Source organism: Megascapheus bottae, chromosome 1, assembly GCF_031878675.1.
Source record: "Megascapheus bottae isolate mThoBot1 chromosome 1, mThoBot2.hap1, whole genome shotgun sequence".
Lineage (NCBI taxonomy): Eukaryota > Metazoa > Chordata > Mammalia > Rodentia > Geomyidae > Megascapheus > Megascapheus bottae.
Window position 1 is genome coordinate 21,659,731 of NC_143509.1, and position 15,103 is coordinate 21,674,833.

The following is a 15,103-nucleotide window of genomic DNA, read 5'->3' on the forward strand; positions in this document are numbered from 1 at the left end:
GAAACCCCTCTGTACAACTACTTAAAGAAAATCATCAAAAAAAATGGGATAAAGGTGAATCACTTCCACCAGGTGGTATTTGTATGTGTGTGTGTGTGTCCCTTGTGTAAAAGGTAGAGAAGATGGATCTGAGGTGAAATCCAGCCCCCAGTGACAGTGTTTGCCTAGCCTATGTGAACAGACAAACCTCTGACAGGGAAGGGTGGGGATCGGCACCAATTCAGTTCTTTCAGGAGAAGGTAGTATAACTGTGCTTGTTTTGAAAATATCATCATGCATTCAAAGAAAGCAAATTCCTTGGGATTGGGATAGTGGGGACTTGAGGTGAAGGAACAGAGCCTCTGCCCAGCAAGCCAGAGGTTTGACCCAGAGTTAAACCCCAGTACCACAAATATGTAGGTAAATAAATTTGTAAAGATAAAAATATGTCAGCACTATTATTCATCAAAGTTGCCAAGGAACGGCAGGAAGTGAAATAAAATGATCTAGAAATTGAGAACAAAGTAAAAAAAAAGCTCAAATTACCAAGCTTTGAGTTTCAGGAAAGGTCAAAATTGGTAAATGACATTTTTATAACTAGAAAATTACAGCCAGACACAAAGCTCATGTGACAGAGCATTTGAAAGCTCAAGGCTCTGAGTTCAAACCCCAGTACTGCAAAAAATCCACAGAGAAAATTACTGCATTGCTGGAACCAGTTTTAATCAGGACCTGACACACCTCCCTTCTGCCCTTCCAGCCTGTGACAGGAAGAGGAAATATGATCTTCCTTCCACCGTGACAGGACTTTATCTCCTCACCACATGGCACAGTGAGGTGGAGAGGGCAGGGAGTGATTTCACCTCAATACAATCTTTCTGTTCTCAACATTTTATGCTTGTACCAGATTCACTACGCTACATTTCCAAATTGAAAATATCCTTCAGCTTGAAAGTACAATGACACTTGACATTTCAACAAGCCACAATTCAAGGAACTGAAAGAACAAATACCGAAGCATAATTGACTGTCACAGATGTTTAAAAGGAGACTTCTTTTTTTTCCTTCTAGTGCCTATCAGCAGATGCCTAAAAAGTCTGGCAGCAGGACTGTTAATTAGAAAGTGAAAATTTCATCCATGGATTCCAGCGTATAGTGTTCCATTCCCTTCATGGCCTAGTTTGCTAGTTTTGAGGTTCTAGTGAGACTCTGAGGTATAGAAACAGGACTGATGACACCAAAGAGAATCGTGAGAAGCATAGTGAGGTTCTTCGCTTCTGGCCTCACCCTCACATTGACCAAAGTGCTTAATGCATTTACCCCAACATCATCATCAGCGGACTGAGACAGCAGGCTAACATCTCATTAATACTTAAAAAAATCATCTGCAAGCTGGGTGCTAGTAGCTCCCATCTATAGTACTTGTTACTCAGAAAACTGACATCTGAGGATTGAAGTTCAAAGCTAGCCCAAGCAGGAAAGTCCATGAGGCTCTCATTTCCAAAAACATATATAGCTATGACTTAAGTAGTAAAGTGCCAGCCTTCAGTGAAAAAGCTCAGGGACAGCACCCAGACCTCAAATTCAGTGGCACACACACACGCACACACACATACACACACCTCACACACACTCACACACACACTATCTGCAGGTAAAAATGTATAGCTGCAGCTACTCTGTCAAGATGGGTAAGGGAAATAGTGGGTCAAGTATTGGTTGTATGGTTGCAAAGTTGTATGGTTTCCCTATGGGCAAAATTGAAGTGAGTTCAAGAGCTTGCAAGAGGAAGTATCAGAAGTATGAGAAGGTGATATGATATTCTAAAGGCCATCACTGTCTTCTGATAGATGTGAGCTGTTGAAGATGAGACACAAGAGATAGCCTACAAATATACTTCTTTGGAAACACGAAAGGCACAGGTGCCTGAGTCAAGCAACCAAAGAATCTTAATCAAGCCAGGTACCAGTAGCTCACAGCTATAATCATACTCAGGAGGCTGAGATATGAGGATCATGGTTTGAAGCCAAGCCAGACAGACAAGTCCATGAGAGCCTTATCTCTTAAACAAGAACAATGTTTCCCCATGTGCTAAGCTAAGGAAGAGCTATGTCAGTAGTTTCCTTCTGCTTTGCTCTCCTTTTATATTCTTCCTGTTTGAGAGAAGGGAAGATGCAAAGATCTTCTATGGTGTCCTAATTCTTCAACATAAAAGCTGCATCATCACCAGTTATATTGTATAAAACTATTTTTGACATTTCCCAGCCCCATTTTTTTCTTATTGGGAATAAAAAAGAAATCAAAATTACCAAAATATTTTCATTCTTCCCTAATTACTAGGTTCAAATGTCTATCTCTAGAAGAATTCTGATTTGGTATTATATGTGCATATTGGGAAGAGTACTTTTTTTAATAAACATTTAACAGTTCTTCATTGAATTAATGATTAATAACCTGCCAAAACACCCAGAGAGTTTCACTGGTAAAAGCTGCAAAACACTGAAGGAACAAATGACACCAATTCTCTACAATCTGTTCCAGAAAACAGAAGCACAGGAACATTTTGTAACTCATTCTGTGAAGCCAGCACAAGTCCATTCCAAAGATAGTTCAACAAAAGAGAAACACAGACCAATCCCTCTTATGCACATGATTGCAAAAATCTGTACCACCGTGCTAGCAAATCCATGTCAAACATGCATAAAAATTATATGCCATAGGTACAGAAGATGAATCCTATGTATACAAGCCTGATTTGCATGAAAATGAATTGATACAATCATTATGTCAATAGGCTGAAGAAGAAATACTTATGATTAGATGAATCAAGCAGAAAAAAATGCATGACAAAACTTCATTCATGATAATGCTCAGAAAATGGGAAAAGAGGAGAACTTACTTGACTTGATAAAGAACATTTTTGTATCAATGTATGTGAATTAATGCACCTTCTATCTGGCAAATATCATGTAACCCTTTTACTAATTACAATAAAAAAAATTTAAAAAAAAGATATACCATTAATACATGTAATTATACCACGTGGCATGCTCACTTGCTAAGATCGAGAACAACAAAAAGATTCTTGCTCTCATGACATCTTGGAAGTCTTAGTTAATGTAACAAAACAAGGAAAGGAAAATTATAAGTGTAGAGATTGGGAAAAGGCAATGACATAATCTGTGTGGAAAATGCTAAAGGATAAACAACAAAAACAAAAAATCTTTGGAACAAATAAGCTATTATGGTAAGGAATCATGATGTAGGACTAATATACAAAAATCACTATCTTTCCTATATAATAACAGGAAACCATTGGAGTTTGGAATTTAAAGCACATCATTTTCATTGCCACCAAAATTGAAATATGATGTATATTCTTCCAAATTGTATGTAAAGTGTCTATTTAGAAAAAGTAAAAACTGTAAGGAAAGAAATTTTAAAAAACACAAATGAAGAGCTACTCATGGGTGGAACAAAATAATATTCTCCATTATTTCCAACTTCACCAATAGATTCAACACAATCCTGACCATTTTTTGTTTGTTTGTTTGTTTTGCCAGTCCTGGGCTTAAGCTCAGGGCCTGAGCACTGTCCTTGGATTTTTCTCAAGGCTAGAGCTCTACCACTTGAGCCTCAGCACCACTTCCGGCTTTTTCTAAGTATGTGATACCAAGAAATCAAACCCGGGTCTTCATGCATGCTAGGCAAGCACTCTACCACTAGGCCAAACTCCCGACCCAATCCTGACCAGTTTTATCAAATGATCTGTGTATCAATAAATTGAAGTTTTTATGAAAATATTTTTTTAAAAACCCAGAATATAAACATAATGTGAAGACTAAAGTAGAGGTAAAAACAAAAAGTACCTGATTTTCTGAAAAACAGCGGTAATCAAGACAGTGTCGTGAGGAAAAGACAAATATAGATGAATAGAATGAAAGAGACCAACACAAATAAATGCTGCAAACTGATTGTTTACAATTGGATTATTCATCATGTGGAAGCAAGCCCTTAATGGTAAGTAGGTAAACAAACTGTGGTACATTCCTGCAATCTAATATTCTTCAACCATGTAAAGAAAATAATTAGCAAATCATTTGCAGATTTTGAGTAATCTGAAAAGTATGTTACTAAGTGATCAAAACTGACCTAATGCTTCACAATATATCACTCTATCTGACATTCTCCAATGTACAAAATTAAGAAGACAGTAAAATATCAATGCATGGTTGCCTAGATGTGAGGTAAATGGAGATGGATAAGTAGAACAAAACACATTTGTAGAACAGTAAAACTATACTGCTACGATACACTCTAGTAGATATACAATATTATACACAATATTACACTCCTGTATAATATTGTATATCTGTAAAAATCAAGAATGAGCAGTAAAGAAAGCTGTGGAGATTGCTTACTAGTAAAAATATTCATATTTATCTATAACCAATGGGCTGTACTAATCCAGGACATTGTGTGGAATGATAGTGGAGAATACAGAGAAGCATTTTATACTTTCTGTGAATTTCTGTCAAAAACTAAGATTATGCAGATGGAGAAATTCCAATGCTGTAGGGGATCATAGTCGCAAAATAAAATGCTTATGCAGGGCATGGTGGCTCATGCCTGTAATCCTAACTTCTCAGGAGGCTGAGACCTGGGGATCAAGGTTCAAAGCCAGCCTGGGCACAAAAGGACCTGAGACTCTTATCTCCAATTAAACTCTAGAAAATAGGAAGTGGGGCTTGGCTCAAGGGTAGGTGTTAGCCTTGGGCTGAAGAGCTCAGGGACATGGCCCAGGCCAAGTTCAAGCCCTATGACCCACAAAATAAATACATACATACATACATACATACATACATACATACATACATACATACAATGCTTGTTTAGTATAGAAGGTAAAATTATGAGAACAAAGGTTAACAAGAACACACAAAATCAATGAAACTGACTGCCATTGAAGAGTAAATGTACTAGAGTCCCAGATTTTGCAGATTGACATGAAACAAAGAAGGGTGAAAATGACACAGAAAGGAAAGAAGCTTTAAGAAGAGTATGTCTAATATTCAAAAATCAAGCTTTGTAAACCTCTTTTTACATAATCTCATGTGCAATTGGCTAAAATTAAAATCTGATAAACATTCTGAGATGATAGAGGATAGATAAAATGGATAGATGATAGGTAGACAGGTAGACAGACAGACAGACAGGTACATAGGCTAGGCACGGCAGTACATGCCTATATTCATATATATTCATATATGGGACAGGAGGATTGAGAGTTCAAGGGCAGCCTGAGATACATAGCAAAACCTTATCTCAAACAGAAAAAATTACATAAATGAAGTCAATGATTCAAGAAATAAAATTAGATATGACTCAGAGATCACATGTCCCTAGTGAGACACCCTCTTATTTACTTACAAACTCCCTTTCAACCAAATTAAGAGAAATACTTGAAACAGCCTTTGAATATCCACAAAGCAAGAAAGAAGGTCTGGGCCAAATTTACATCTAATTGATGGAGGCTCCTGTTGATAACTGAATAATACTTCAAATTACTTACGTGTGCGGTGGGTCATCTTCTGTTTTTATGCTGGGTAGACAGTAGTCACTTAGGTCTGCAAGTGGATCCTCTTTAGACAAAGGTTTTTCTTTCATGTTTTCCTCTTGTATCTCACTTTCCATTAAATCCATATTTGTTTTAGGAGGAGTAAGACAGCTTTCAATATGCCAATGTTTTCCCTGAAAAAAATTCGAGTTTATTTTTATAAAATTTACTTCTACAATTTATTTTCCCTTGGTTTTTGTTAGAATATATAGTTGTTTTGTTTTCTTGGTGATGACTGTTAGGATTGACCTTGCCATACTACTCACAGGTATGTATCCTTACAATTTTAAGTCAAAGCTGGGTGCAGTGGCTACTCAGGAGGCTGAGACCTGAGGGTCAAGGTTCAAAGCCAGCCCAGGGCACAAAAGGATCTGAGACTCTTATCTCCCATTAACCTCTAGAAAATGGAGAGTGGGGCTTGGCTCTAGGATAGGGTGGTCGCCTTGAGCTGAAGAGCTCGGGGACAGTGCCCAGGCTGAGTTCAAGCCCCACGACCCAGCAAAAACAAAAAAAAAGAATTTTAAATCAATATAAAAGAGACACCACACCATCATATTTATCATAGTCTATCCACAATAACTAAGCTGCCAAATCAGCCTAGTTTACCAATAACAAATCAGTGGATAAAGAAATTATAATATTTACATATCATAGGTTATCACTCAACTATAAAGAATAATGAAGTATTGTCATTTTCTGAAAAATGAACAGAACAAGTCCTTGGTTGGTTGCCCAAACTATATCAAGCTCTTAAATGCCAAATATCCCATGTTTTCCTTTATCTGTGGAAACTAGACTTGAAAGGAGGAGGAAGAAGAACCGAACAGGAATGTAAAATCATGAAACATAAAAAACACTAAAAAATAGGGTAAGGGGGGAGTGTTAAGGGAATATGCTAGTGAATATAAATTTGTTCAAAGTATACTGTACACACAATGGAATTGTCACAATGAAACCCCATTGTACTATTAATGTAATCTAACAAAAATAGAAGATAATAAAAATAATATTTCAAAATTGTATGTATTGAAACATGAATCATATGTAATGCATATTTTCCTATATCTGCATTTAATAAATGTAGACAATGAGAAGTGGCATAAGCCAGAAAGAATAAGCTGCAAAAGATTTTTTAGTTCTACTTTAAAATCTTAAATAGCAAGATGTATGTTTACTAAAATCAAAACAAACCTTTATTAAATAATTACCATAACTTTTCTCTACAACTACTTTCTTGGCATCCTATTTCCTAAAATATCCTGAAAACGAAACTCTCCAATTATAGATTTTGTTATAAAAATGTGCTATATAATCATTTTAAGAATTTGCCTACACAGCTCTACATATATCCATCTAGTCTCCCTGTTAACATTTTGTTCCATATTTTAAATGCAAGATCAATTCCTTGTCATATATCATTCATGTATACACAGGGTTGTACCACAGGACACAACCTTTGTGATATGAACGAAACATAAGGCATCCTGGGTATAGATGATTAGATTACAGACTGATCAGTGATGTCCTAAAGCTTTACAAAATGAAATATTTATCAGAGTCAAGGGGGAAAATACATGTCAACAAATGAATTGAATGACATACACAATAACAAGTAGCAAAAGAAACTCAGCCTTTTGTTGACACCCACCAGAGGACAAGAGAAACATCCTGAGTCCCAGGAAACTCAGCTGATGGAAACAAGGTTATTATGGTGTAGGAAACCCAACAAGACTGGTATCTGAAAGATGGTACCCAATATGTGTGAAGATGATGCTAAAGTGTTAAGACTTAGCATCTAGAGGAAGGTGTTAGGGGAATGAGGTTAGTGGCCCTCAGAAGGGATTCTGTACTGGGTTATTTCCCATAAGAACAACCTTGGCCCTTCCCAACTCTTCTTCCTCCTGCCCTACCATCTCCCACTCTTCCACCCTCCCATCACTGAGATGCCAACTTCCCTGCTGGTGCAGCCTAAAGCATCTTGCCAGTGTGGGCCATGGCATCAGATGTCATTTATGAATAGGAAATTGCTTCATGCAGGAGCCAAAGATTCCCTGGGAGAATGAAATCAAGATCATTCATGACCTCTTTGGTAAGATCAATCACATTTTAAACACTGGCGGAATAGATACAGCCATTCCAAACCACTACATCAGTTGAATGAGGAGTCAGCATTACAAGACTGCCCAACAGGACAGAATTTAGAGTTGGAAGAAGACTCAAGAAAATTCAGGCGTCATCTACTTTCTTCTTATCCCACAAACATTTGACAGTTTCTTTGAATAACTGTGTATTCATGGAAAAATATTCTCACCCCTTTTCTGCCAGTTCTAGAAATAGGCATGCTAGAACACTTTAAAAAAACTAACTTGAAAGCTAGCTGAAGATCAAAAGCTATGATTCAAGTGATTGAAAGGGAGTTAAAAAAATCTTTTATGAACTACATGACATCATATTATATTGACTCTCAAACACTTTAACAGGATTGCACAAAATTAAGTCTTAATATAAGAAAATAAAATATATTATTGCATCTCCCCTCATGTTTTTATATCTACTAGATCAGTATTGATTCAACTGAAATATGTATGCTACATTTAAACGTCAGAAAATAATTCCTATTATCTTTCCTTTTCTTACCTTACCTTCTCTCATCTTTCCTCCTTTTGCTTCCCTTCTTTTCCTTGTCCTACCTTCTCCTCCCCTCCTTTCCCCTTCTCTTCCCTTTCTTTCTGTTGTCCTTTCCCTCTTCTCTTCCCTTCTCTCTTGAGACAAATAGCATCCCATCTTCAAGGCACTTTAATTTATGGAAAAGGAAAAGGGACTCCTTCAAAAGAAATCTTAAGCAGAAGGGATGAGAAAACTCAGACGTCCTTATGTTTACCATCATTTGCCACCATTTTTAAAATTGACCCAGTTCTAGTGGCTCTTTTTCTGTCTTAAACAACCAAAAAGGACATAGGATATATGAATTTGTGCAGGTTTAGAAGGACTGAGGTCCTAGCAAGAGCAATAAGGCAAGAGAAAAAAAAAGAGGGTTCCAAAAAATGAATCAAGTAATATTACCTCTCTTTGCAGATGACATGATCCTGCATTTAAAGAACCCTATAGATTTCTCCCCCAATTTACTTGAGCAGGTCCTAAACTTTGGCAAAGTAGCAGATTATGAAATCGACCCATAAAAATCCGTAGCATTTCTGTGTGCCAACAATGAGAAAAGTGGAAACTGAAATTAGGAAAGCAACCTTCACTTGTTATAGACTCAAAAAAAGTAAAGAAGAAAAAGAAAAACTAGGAATTAACCATAGATGTGAACGATCTCTATTGTGAAAACTTTAAAAATCTGAAATATTAAAAATCTAAAAGATTATATAGATCAAAATATATCTATGACATACAAAGTCTCAGCTTAATTTTAATTCTGTTCTAAAATTTATGTGCCAGTGATTGCATAGAGAGATTCCCTTCTTCAATACTTGTTTGCTAAACACGGCACTTGAAATATGATCTAAAAAATCAGTGTTAATAAAATTTTTTAATAAAAAAATCTGAAAAAAGAAATTGAAGCAGATCTAAGGACATAGACAAATCTTCCATGCTCCTGAATTAAACCAATTAACATCATGAAAATGGCAGTACTGTTCAAAGCAATTTACAAATTCTACACAATCAAGACATTCGCCAATGAAATAGAGAAAGCAATCCAAAGCTTCATTTGGAATAACAAAAGACCCTAAATAGCAAAAATAATCCTTAGCAAGAAGAACAGCATTAAAGTAGTATCAATACAAACTTCAAACTCTATTACAAAGCCATAGTAATGAAAACAACTTGATATTGACACAGGAACAGGCTTGAGGACCAATAAAAAGCCCAAAAGAACCCACAGGCCTATAGCTACCTAATATTCGATAAGGGAGCCACAGATGAAGGATGGAAAAAAGACAGCCTCTTCAACAAATGATGCGGGCAGAACTGGCTGTGCACATGCAGAAAACTGAAGCTACATCCTTATATATCACCCTGCAACAGAATCAGTTCTAAGTGGACCAAAGACTACAATGTAAGGCCAGGTACCATAAAAACATGACAGGAAGGGATAGCAGAAACACTAGAGCTCCTAGGCATAGGTTGAAACTTCCTAAGTAAGGATATAGAATCCTAATGAATCAAAAGACTGGATAAATGGGATTGCATCAAGCTGAAGAGATTCTGCATGGCAAAGGATACAGCTAGCAAGATACCTAGAAAGCCCACAGAATGGGAAAAAAAGGTCTTTATTAGCAATGCATCAGACAAGAACATTATATCTAAAATATACTTAGACCTCAAAAAAGTAAGAGCCACAAAAAAAAAAAAATCCTCGCCGGGTGTAATCCTAGCCATTCAGGAGCCTGAGATCTGAGGATTGAAGTTCACAGCCAGCTTGGGCACAAGAAACCTGAGATTCTTATCTTGAATTAATCACTAGAAAATGGGAGATGGGACAGTGACTCAAGAGGTAGGGCTGTAGCCTTAATATATATAATATATAATATAATATATTGTAATATATTATCATATATGTATATATATACTCAAAGAAACAACAAGGCAATTACTAAATAGGCTAAAGAGTTAAAGAGAGACTTCTCCAAAGAAGAATTTAGAATGACCAATAGACACATAAAGAAATTCTCAGCATCACTGGCCATAAAAGAAATGCAAATCAAAACACATTAAGATTTCACCTTATCCCAATTAAAATAGCCATTATCAAGAAAACTAAGGATAACAGATGGCTGGGATATGGCCAGAAGTGAATGCTGCTACACTATTGGTGGGAATGTAAACTTGTTCAACCACTCTGGAAAGTAGTATGGCAACTTCTGAAAAGACTGACCAAAAAGCCTCCCTGTGACCCAGCAATCCCACTCCTGGACATTTATCCAATAGACCAACAAACCAGTCCATAATAAAGCTACCAGCACAACCATATTTATTGCAGCATTGTTTTCCATAGCCAAACTATGGAATCAACCCAGATGCCCCTCAATAGATGAACAGATTTAAAACATGTGATATACATACAGAATGTAATTCTACACTTCTATCAGAAAAAAATGACAGTATACCATTTGTAAGGAGATGGAAAGACTTGGTAAAAACATAGTAAATGAAGTAAAGACAAACCCAAAGAAACATAGGTTGCATGGTTTTCTTCATATCTTGTGTATATATGTGTATATATTTTTTCTTTTACCATACAGTGTGTTTACTTGTATATAGGCACATTATGGTTGTTTTCATATCTTGTAACTATAATGAAAACAACTTGGTACTGGCACAGGAATAGGCTTGAGGACCAATAGAAAGCCCAAAAGGACCCACAGGCCTATAGCTACCTAATATTCGATGAGGGAGCCACAGACGAAGGATAGAAAAAAGACAGCCTCTTCAACAAATGATGTGGGCAGAACTGGCTGTGCACATGCAGAAAACTGAAGCTAGATCTGTGAATATTACCCTGCAGCAGAATCAGTTCTAAGTGGACCAAAGACTACAATGTAAGGCCAGGTACCATAAAAATATGACAGGTAACATCTGGATGCTTGGACTTCTTCACTTACCAGAAGCAGGCTTTCAACTTCTATTCGATTTCAATTACTAAGCCCGAGCCACCCCTCTCACTCACCACACAGCAACCCACTCAGCCTCTGCTCTTCTTTGTCAGAAAAGTCTGATGTTTGCCTTACTTCACTCATAGAGCTCATGAGCAGTACAGGATATCTCCAAGTTGCTCAGCCTTACATGCGTCCATCTTCCCAGATGTTCTGACTTCCCTCAACCCAAGGGTTGCACAGAATTTTTTCCATACGCGTGGAATGCAATTAAAACCTCTAGTTACTGAAAGGCACCAAAGCAGGTGGGGACACAGAGGGGATTTGACTTAAACCCACTCCACCACCATGTTTGAATTCTACTGGCTAAAACTACACAGACATATACTATCTGCTTAGAACAAAAGGAACTTGGGTAGTTTTCGAGAAAACAAAAGTGTGAAAAAAATCCCATACAATATGAGATAATGAACATTTTCTTTCTTCCATCCCCTTCACTTCACAATTTATTTCACAGGAACAAATCTGAGCTTAATTTCCTGTGAGGAAGGGATGAGATATGAAGTGGGTACCAGTGAGTTGAAAGTCCAGCTCTGCCATGGAGACCATCTACCCAGGAAAGTTACTCAACTTCTTCATAACTCTGGTTCATCATCTCAACATAGAAATAATGTGTGTCCCCCTTCTCAGACTGAGAAATTGTGGGAATCTCATGCAAAGATCTTAACTCATGCAGATTCATGGGGTCGGGGGGCAGAACTCCACAGATATTACCCGTCATTAATTTGGCAGAAGCAAATGACCAAGAAGATTTCAACTTGCAAGATTCTACATTTGATTATTACTGATACTTAAAACATGGCTTCTAGGCACTGGTGACTCACAGCTACTCTAAACCCTATCTCTAAAAGAACAAACTGATCATGGCAGCACGCGCTACTCAGGAAAGGTTGGTTTGAAGGCCAGGGTTCAAAGCCAGACCAGGAAAGTCTATGAGGCTCTTATCTTTAATTAACCACTCAAAAGCAGGAAGTACAGATGGAGCTTAAGTGGTAGAGTGATAGCCTTAAGCAAATAAAAGAGCAATTCCCAGGCTCAGTACCAATAATTGATGATGATGATGATGACAATGATGATGATGATGATAATGATGAAGATGATGGTGATTGATGATGGTGATGATGATGTTTGACCATGTAGCTTTATCCACATGGCATTTCACTAAATTTTGAAATGGAAGGAATTCATTTCCTTTCAGAGAAAAAAAAATCCTTCTCCAAAATCCTAAACTATTTTGGGTTGAGCACGTCCACCATATTTCTGTTTACCTGGAGGAGCCATCAGGATGGAAGCCTCTGAACATTCCACAGATGATGAGATCCAAGCAGAAAGCAGCCTAAGCTCATGGGAAATGTCCAGCAAACCACAGAACAATAAAGAAGCCATATTTCTACCTGACCAAAGATGAGGACAGGTGCCTCCCTTCCAAGGCCTGTCACACAGACAGTGCAGTCCGCAGAAGAAGACACAATTAGCACGCAGCCACCGACCTCGCATAGCTCTACCGAGCTTATTCTGTCCTCGTGAGGTTGCCACGATCTTATCAGAGGTGGCGTCTGTGTGATTTTATTCTTACTGGGATGAAGACAGTACTCCTGAGGGGAAAGAAATATCAAGATTGTAAAATCCCACGTAGGAAAGCGACTGCAATGATGTAACAAAAAGACAGAAATGAAAAAGATGTACGCTGACACTCATTCATCTGTGATCCAAATGCAAAAGAGAATTTATGGTAACAGGGGTTACAGATATGGAATTAACCTTTTATTTCCTTTTTTAAGTCCTTCCTGGAGGTGTAGATGGGAACATTCTAGTTTTAAGCCAGCTCAGAAATGTAAAGATGGTAAGAGACACTATCTGCAAAATACAAGCTGAGCATGGCAACACACAGCTGTAATGTCATTACGCAGGAGGAAGAGATAGGAAGAGCATGGATTGTGACCTTCTTACTGACTTTACTGACCTTGGAAGTGGAAAGAAGGATGAGGGAGGAAAGGGAGATGAGAAGAAGATAAGTAAACAGTAATGTTAAGGGTTTTTTTAATAAAATAAACATGAATTTTGCCACGTAGAGACTGAAATACTATAAAATTTATAATGCTCTTTGAAAATTGAGCAAAAATACAGTGATTTACTAAATAAACTAATTGAGAATGGCAGCAATGTTAGATGAAGAGCTAGTAGCCTAAATTATATTTTCCTTCTAATTTCAAATGAAGCTATCATAACTATTTACATTCAATTAATGCTGTAGTATCTAACTGCATTCCTACATTTGCTGCCTGATTTGACTACCTATTAATATGTTTTGCATTTAGGACTATTCTGGATTTCTCTAGCAATTATTTAAAAGAAATGTCTGCTCAAAACTTATAAATGCTCTGGTGAAGATATGCAAGCCAGACTATTTCTTCCTCTATCTAGAAAACAGAGAAGGCCTGATTTATACAAACAGATACAATCTTATCAGAGAAGCAAGAAAAAAATAATAATGAGGATAATATGAGAACTTTTTCAATTTACCTCTATATTCCAGATTTTCAGCCTTCCATCAGTGGTGCCTGTGGTAAGGTATTTGTTCCATTTGTCAATAGACATAATAATGGATCCACTTCCACTATGAGCCAAAAATTCAGCCAGAAGTTGTTTCTTAAATGTATTCCAGAATCTCACAAAGCCAGATCCTCCACAAGATACCAAATTGGCTCCTTCTAACAAGGAAGGAAAAAAATTTGGAAACTCTAACGACAAATTCCAGAAACAATTTCCTCATGTGACTTGGCCTATGAAATTAAAAATATCATGCTGGCCAAGTGAGTAACACTGCAATCTACTTCTGTCACTGAAGAATCATGCATTGATGATAACTATGTATCAACTCCCTAGGCTGCATGGAATGACAATGTGTAAGATATAACATGAAATTTAGAGATGTCCCCACCTCATTCATTATACTTGCTATCTGGGATTTTGTTTGTTCTGTTTTGTTGGTCATGGAGCTTGAACTCAGGGCCTGGGCACTTTTTTCACAGAACTTTTTCCACTCAGGGCTAGAGTTCTGCCCTTTTGAGCCACAGTACCATTTCCAAATTCCTAGTAGTTAACTGGAGGCAAAAGTCTCATGGATTTTCCTGCCTGGGGTGGCTTTAAACCTCCATCTTCAGATCTCAGCCTCTTGAGTAGCTAGAATTACCAGTGCCTGGCTGGTTTTTTTATGTGTGGTTTTTTTTAAGCTAGAAGGAATTAGTTTATTCCTTCAAAAAATGTTTTATGAAGTATTACTTTTCTTCCTTGCTAACATATTTTTGGACATACACACAAACAAGTGAAAACTTTTATGCCCAAATTAAGATTCGGACATGTGATAATAGAATAGCTATAGATTGTTTTGCTGAGCGACATATTTTCAACCCTGCTTCTGTATTTTGTTTTTTAAACTTTTCATTGGGATTTTACTGTAAGCCTTATTAGACTTCATTTTATTACTAGACCGAGAACTGACCTTTGTGCTTTCCATTTTGATATGCTTTGTAAAAACACTTTACCTAAATGATTCTATCCCTGTTATTTGATAAACCTATAGATGACTTTTTAATTTACTTCACAAATGTCTCGACGATTAGCAATCATTTCTGTTTAAGGTAGAAGTCATGGCATATAGCTGCATGTGTGGAAACAATTTGGGAATACTAATAACATTAGGAAGAATTAGTGTAGAGGAAATGAGAGGCATTTGAGCATAATGACTCATATTGTGAGTACAAAATGAGTTCAAGAAAATAGAAAATTTTACAATCAAACTGTTACAAGTCTATTTAAATAGCCCATAATGTTTCTAAAGCAAATGGAG

General features: G+C 37.0%; 1 protein-coding gene across 1 annotated transcript in view; it reads right to left on the bottom strand.

Moving 5' to 3' along the window:
* Positions 1-15,103, bottom strand: part of Wdr49 (WD repeat domain 49) — a 114,362-nt gene that overhangs the window by 23,556 nt on the left and 75,703 nt on the right. Inside the window, exons 14-16 of the mRNA XM_090335375.1 lie at positions 13,777-13,964; positions 12,648-12,848; positions 5,552-5,730 (exon numbers count right to left, since the gene is read on the bottom strand). Coding sequence (XP_090191501.1) covers positions 5,552-5,730; positions 12,648-12,848; positions 13,777-13,964 — 568 coding nt within the window. The remainder of the gene's footprint in view (positions 1-5,551; positions 5,731-12,647; positions 12,849-13,776; positions 13,965-15,103) is intronic.